Genomic DNA, 6372 nt, shown 5'->3' on the forward strand with positions numbered 1-6372 from the left:
TAAGGGGACGAAAGGGGAAGCGAAAAGAAACCCAAGCGTCCACTTCGCTTGCTGTTAGGTCCTCCCACATGCGTCGCTCCTGTCCCCAAGTACGACAGACGTGACAGCAGCATTGAAGACAGCAACAGCAACTTTTTTATGGTAGGAGCGGAGATGTACGGCAGCTTGGTGACGAGGGTAAATTTACCCTCGTCACCAAATAATCGGTTTATATCTATTTCTGGAAAATAGTTGAGAAAAAAGGGTTAACCGGGGGGGGGAATGCCAAAGGGGGCGAGAGCGCCGCGGCGGCGGGGGGAGGAGGTGGTTGGGGGGCCAAGGGCACGTTAAGTGAGAGCCAACCTTCCTAGGGACGACGCTGTTTAGGGAAGCTTATAGGAAATGAAGGTTGGTTGAAGGTGGGAGGGAAAAACGGGTTCTCATCAGATTCGTCGGAAAACGGCTCAGGATGGCCTTGGCCAGTAACCATCGGGGGAATGGTTGCCAGCTAAGATAAGAAAAACGTAACGACGACAAAAACAACAACAATACAAGTAAAACTTGAATGCATCTCAGCGAACAGGAGGAGACTACAGCGCATATGCCTGTTATGTTGCAAATGACGATGTATAGTTTAAAGTACACAGAGAGAGCTTTATACAAAGACATTTGCAGAGGTCGCTTCTCTTATTCCAAAACCGATTATTTTACGATGGTTTACGACGACTCCAAAGCCATTTTGACCACAGACTTCCGCCATCAGCAGCGCCCACCCGAGGTCACGAGGTTTCTAGACCTTTTGCGGTGGCTGTGGTTTTAGGAGGACATGGTTTATACGGGACGGGAAGATGGGCGTTAGCAGTAAGCAAGCGCATTGCCCCACGACGACGTGTGATAGATTCGCGTGGGGAGTGTGGAGTGGGGCGTTCGGACAGCGGGACGGGACGACATCTCTTCCCTTGGCTGGGTCTTCAGTCTTCAGTCTTGGGTCATGCTGCGAGGGGGTGTCGGGCCTAGGGGCGCTAAGCGGCTTTCGAGCGCAATGGACGCCGAGTAGCAGAGGAACAAACGAACACAATGACCAACGACTTACCATCCATCCATCCACCCATCCATCCATCCCATCCATCTAACCACATGCGAAAGGCATTCCCGAACGCCCGCAGCTCGATAAACCACCTCGTCGTCATCAACAACAGGGGCCCATCAACCAACACCCCGGGAGCCCCTTCGGGAGCAGAAATCGCCAAAACCCCGGACGTCCCCTGCAAGGCGCAACCCGCTTTGTCGTACACGCTAAACCAGCCTCGCCACGCAGCCGTACAAACGCCTCATGTCACGCACTCCCTTAAAACCACCAACGCCTCCTCCTCCTACTCCTCCATCCTCCTCCCACTCCCCCTGCAGAGACACCGCGACATGAATCCCCCGACCCTCATCAGCCGTTCTCCCGCCCTCCCTCCTCCCCCCTCTCCCCCGTGTGGTTCGTCTTTCCCCCTCTCCCCCCGCGCCCTCGCTTTCCCCCCACGAATTAGCTTTCCCCCTCCTCCACCACCGCCGCCGCCGGAACATTAAATTCCTGAAGCTCCGTTTCCAGAGCCCCAGAGCTCGTCCTCCTGCAGCGTCGTGCCGGGTTTCCGTCGCCTCCTCGCAGCACCGCCATATCCTCCGAAACCGCCTCCACTCGGCCCGCCAGCGCCTCAACACCTCGCGCCAGCAAACCCATCTGGGACTCCAAACTGGCGGCGAGGCGAGTGTGAACCGTGGTGGCTCTGCAGGGTCGTATACTTTTTCAAGTGTAATAAAAATGAAATATCGTATCGTATCGTATCGTAAGTAATGTAGCATCGTTGTACAACGAAGAATTCCACTGAAGAAGCTACCTTGACTCGCATCCGCGGCTTTTTTTCCTTTCCTAGTTTCCGTACTCGGGACACGGCTCTCCCCACTCGAAACTGCCGCACACCTGGCCAGACGTCCCAGCGCCGCCCGCGCCGCCGTTTCGGCCGCCGCCATCTCCGCGCTCAGCCGCGTCTGCTGCCGAGCGGTCTCCTCCTCCCGCCGCCTCAGCCAGAGCCGGTACGTGCGTATGTCCTCCTGGAGGCTCGAACTGAGCTCCGCTGCGGCGGATGAGGCTGCTGGCGGCGGCGAGGGCGGCGAGGGCGGCGGGGCGCGGGCCAAAGAGGTGACGAAAGAGGTGCTGTTTGCCTTGCTAGTGGTGATATTGTAGTCGGGGGAGGGCAGTGTAGGGGGATTGCGGCATCTATCCACGGACCTATCTATCTACCTATCTATCTACCTATCTATCTACCTATCTATCTACCTATCTATCTATCTACTCCATCCTCATGTGGCCTTTAAACCTTCAAATCGGAAAAATCACATCAACAAACAAAACACACCCAGAGGGGGCCCCGCGTGGGCATCGAGAGATGGCCACAAAATGGTCACAAGATGTACGGCAAGATGATTGAAGCCGTCGCAATAATTGGCCAATATAAGTGGGCAGTAATGGGAAGAGAGAACATGCAAAGCAGCCAAGAAGTGAAACCAGTGTCAACGTTCCAAGTAACATCGGACTGCTAACGGTGTTGCGGATTGTATATTGTTGTTATTGCCCGTGCTAATCTTTGCCTGTACTGGAGTAATGTCGGGTGCCGTACCCTGCGGCGTCTGTCCAGGTGTCATGTACGAGGCTATCCCCAGCCAGTCGATGGCACTTAGAGCACTGGCAACGCTGCTGGCGGCGGTGGCGGCGGGCCTCCGTTCGTTTATAGCAGCAGTATCAGCAGCAGCAGCAGCAGCGGCGTTGGCGTTGGCGGCGGCGGCGCCACTGCGGGGCCCCGTGTCGCGATCTGACACCGCCAGAAGCGGCGGTTCATCAACCGCCGGCGCCACGGCTGCTACTGCTGCAGCCTGCAGCGGCATGGCTTCAGCTAGTGCTACAGCTCCCCCTGCAGCGGCTCCTCCTACTCCTCCCCTACCTCCTTGGCCACCCTGCAGAGGGGACGTCCATCCTTCCATGCTTTGATCAAACTGTGCACGCGCCCATCCAGCCATCCATTCCCATTGCTTATAGCGGACACGACGAAAACGAATAGATCCATACCACCCAATATGTATCCCACCCGGTAGTTAATTAGCTTTCAGTCATATTGCTATACCGTTGGAAGCCGGAGACAGGTGATAGGTTTCTTCCCGGCTCATGTGGGGCATGGGAGTGTGGGGTTTGTGGTGCAGCGATGATGAACAGCTGCAAGTAAACGTTCAAAGGATACAGTTTTTAAAACGCGGAAGCTTCGTTGGCTAAATTTGAGTCGAGATTTATTCTCCCCGCAAAGCTTAGCGATGTACCACCACCCGTGCATCGCTGCGGCCGCACCAGCTGGAAACTCCGGAGCTGTGCGCCCAGTATTGTGAGTTGTTGCTCAACTTCTTGTAATATAGCTTCATCTTCTGGAAGAAGGCCAATTTCGGCGCGGACCCCGGGCGCAGCGACGACAGTCACAACGCCGCTGTCAGCTGACGACTGCGATGCTCCCATTGGTCCTACGCCATCAGCCTAATAATGTCGTTCATCATCGTGAGTTATTATATTATTGATCAGACACAACGCCCTCGACTTCATTAATCAAAGGGTACACTCTGCCTAATTAATTTGCATCCCGGCGGTCATGAAGCAGCATGACAGCTTTACAATTACTATGCAACTGAAATGTTGTACTGTGCTCGTGTTGCTGTCTCCGCAGGTCAGATTCGGACCTGCGGTAGCCGATACATCAAAACTTAAACTGTTTCGGAAATCTGAGCTATGTGGCTCGTCAACGTAACGCTTACTGTTATCATCAGAACCATGATAATCTATGACCGCACCTGCATAATTAAATCCGGTAACAGCTACTTAACATGAAATCCCCAAACGCTCCATCCACGTCACCAATTGCTGCCCTGTACAGCATCCCCAAATCAATCCCGCGCGCGTTTTGGCGGCCATGGACACGGCCGGTGCGATTTCCGATGTTGTGAATGAATTACGTTAATACACGCGGCAGTTGCACGTTAAGACAAATTTCCGCGAATCGGTAGCACAGCTAACCGATAACCTCTCTGCGCACGTTACAGCTCCAGATCATGGCAGGCGCCAAAACACCAATCTGGGTCATTACGGGCCCTACCATATCAAACACGAGTGTTTGTTTGTGTCAATTTTTTTAAGTTTGCAGTTTGCTCGGAACAATCACACTTCTGTGTTCGTTCAAGACGGCTTTTTCGTCAATGCCCCACCTCTTCTCATGCCCTTCTCTGCTGCTGCGGATGCTACAATGCCGGGAGGGGGCCGGCAGCAGCGTGGGCTGCTGCACTGCCAGAACAGTTCTATCAGCTCATACAGCTCGCCAGCTAATGCTGCTGCGGCGGTGAGGTCGGCGGCTTGGGCAGGTACCCCCGCGGGGGCGGTCCGTGCCGCTCCTCAATCTGCTGGGTGTGGTAAAGGATGGCCAGCAGGGCCGCCTGGTCACGGAACTCCAGCCCGGGACCCGCCGCCAGCTCCGCGCCCCTCTCCCCGGACCAGATGCGGAGCAGCTGTGGTTCCGGAGCCGGGAGGGGGAAGGGAAGGGGAGGGGAGGGAAACCAGATAGATAAGGAAAGACGTGCGTCAGAAAGCAAAGGAAGAGTCAGCTGCCGACTGACGGCTAATGTATCATAACTGCCGTACCAGTCCGAAGTGATGTGTACGGTCACTGAACGAAGATTGCGGTTCCCGGCATGGAGGGGAGGGGAGGGGATAGATTCTGCGGTGTGAGGTGGCCCACAAAACACAGACTCTCACTTATCTCCCTTCCCTTCTCCCCCCTCGGAGACCTTCCCAATCCCCTCCCCAGACCGGTGCGGCAATACCCGTACCTGGTGTCGTACATTGAACCCCACCTCCTCCAGCGTCCCCAACAACCCCACTTGTGCCACACCCTTGAGCTCCTTCTCGGCGAGCACGTCTAGAAAGGACGCCGGGCATGGGGGGAAAGGCGGCGAGGGGGAGGCAGGGGAGGGGGAGAAGGATTATTTAGAGGAGAAGAACTATTTGGCGAGGGGATTAATTGGGACAGGACTGTGAACGCGCGCGCGCGTGTTCTTGTGTGTTTCTTCACGGGTGATGTGATGATAGGATCGCCGCACGGTTCTGGCCCCCCCTCCCCTCCCCTCCCCTCCCCTTCGTCGACTGTCGATATTTTGCTCTTTGGAGAAGGCCAGCCAGGCCATTAGGAAAGACCAGCGCCGAACGATCAACCGCAGGCAAGCTGCCTTTTGGGTGCTACAGTATTTTCATTAATCACAAAAACCAAACTGTTTAGTTGGAAGCAACACAACGCAGAGTTAAAAACCACGATTTCCCCTCCCCTCCCTCCCTTCCCCTAACCCCCCCCTGGACCTCCTCACCCTCATCCAGCCAGGGTACCGACGCCAACACCTCAAACACCTCGTCCAGCTTCTTGATGTCGGCGCTCATGGCCTCCAGACTGGCGTACTTCTGTTCACTCGGGGACAGAACACCCTCCGAAACGTGGTCCGGACCGCCATCATCATCATCATTATCATCATCATCGTCTGTAGCAGTTGTGTGTAGTAGTGGCAGTTCCGTATGTATGTATGTATGTATGTATGTATGTATGTATGTATGTTACATGGTTGGGGGTTGCGTGACCCCATGCCTGTAAAACTACCCATACGAGCCGAAGGCCCAAGGGCAATACTACAACGCCTAAAAGCCACGGAGAACAGGAAACACCGCACATCAGCCCAGACTAGCGTCCAAAGGGGGTAACTGAGTTGCGGTGAGCCCACATACGTTCCAACATCCTCGCCAGACGTGCTGGCTCCCATTTCATGATCTCCAACATGCTCTGTTGATGATCGAATTCCTCTTCCGCACGAATATCGTTATAAGCTGGGCATTCTAATAACACATGTTTTTCATCCTCGACGTGGCTATTGGTGCCACAACATCGGCAAAACCGCTGCCCCCTGCGGACATGGTACTTGCCCCTTCGTGCTCTGTTTGCCTCCAAAGCCCAGCAACATAAACACGGGTGTGTGTGTGGGGGGAGAAGTTGGTGTAGAGGTAATTAGGTGGGATCAACCTGGCGATCGGGGTTTTGAAACCATCCCTCCCTCCTCCCTTACCCCTCCCTCCCTCCCCCCTTCCCCCCTCCCTTACCCCTCCTCCCCCTCTCCCTCCCCCCTCCCCCCCCTCCTACCTCTCCGCGCAGCCAAGTTGCTCTCCACGATACGACGGGCGATATCCGCCGGACTCTCACGTGTCGTACCCCAACTGTCGTCCAGGGAGGGAGCCACATACTGTACATCGCCCGTAAGTCTGCCGCCGCCACTGCCGTCATT

General features: G+C 55.4%; 2 protein-coding genes across 2 annotated transcripts in view; both read right to left on the reverse strand.

The window, feature by feature from the left end:
- VOLCADRAFT_91037 (uncharacterized protein) overlaps positions 1-3003 on the reverse strand; it is a gene marked incomplete at both ends in the record, with an annotated part of 4834 nt that extends 1831 nt beyond the window's left edge. Inside the window, 3 exons of the mRNA XM_002950603.1 lie at positions 1532-1718; positions 1946-2117; positions 2964-3003. Coding sequence (XP_002950649.1) covers positions 1532-1718; positions 1946-2117; positions 2964-3003 — 399 coding nt within the window. The remainder of the gene's footprint in view (positions 1-1531; positions 1719-1945; positions 2118-2963) is intronic.
- Positions 3004-3659: 656 nt separating this feature from the next.
- Positions 3660-6372, reverse strand: part of VOLCADRAFT_104782 (uncharacterized protein) — a gene marked incomplete at its 5' end in the record, with an annotated part of 4232 nt that continues 1519 nt past the window's right edge. Inside the window, 3 exons of the mRNA XM_002950604.1 lie at positions 3660-4560; positions 4882-4970; positions 5413-5580. Coding sequence (XP_002950650.1) covers positions 4378-4560; positions 4882-4970; positions 5413-5580 — 440 coding nt within the window. The 3' untranslated portion in view covers positions 3660-4377. The remainder of the gene's footprint in view (positions 4561-4881; positions 4971-5412; positions 5581-6372) is intronic.

This window comes from Volvox carteri (genome assembly GCF_000143455.1).
Source record: "Volvox carteri f. nagariensis unplaced genomic scaffold VOLCAscaffold_19, whole genome shotgun sequence".
NCBI classification, from domain to species: domain Eukaryota; kingdom Viridiplantae; phylum Chlorophyta; class Chlorophyceae; order Chlamydomonadales; family Volvocaceae; genus Volvox; species Volvox carteri.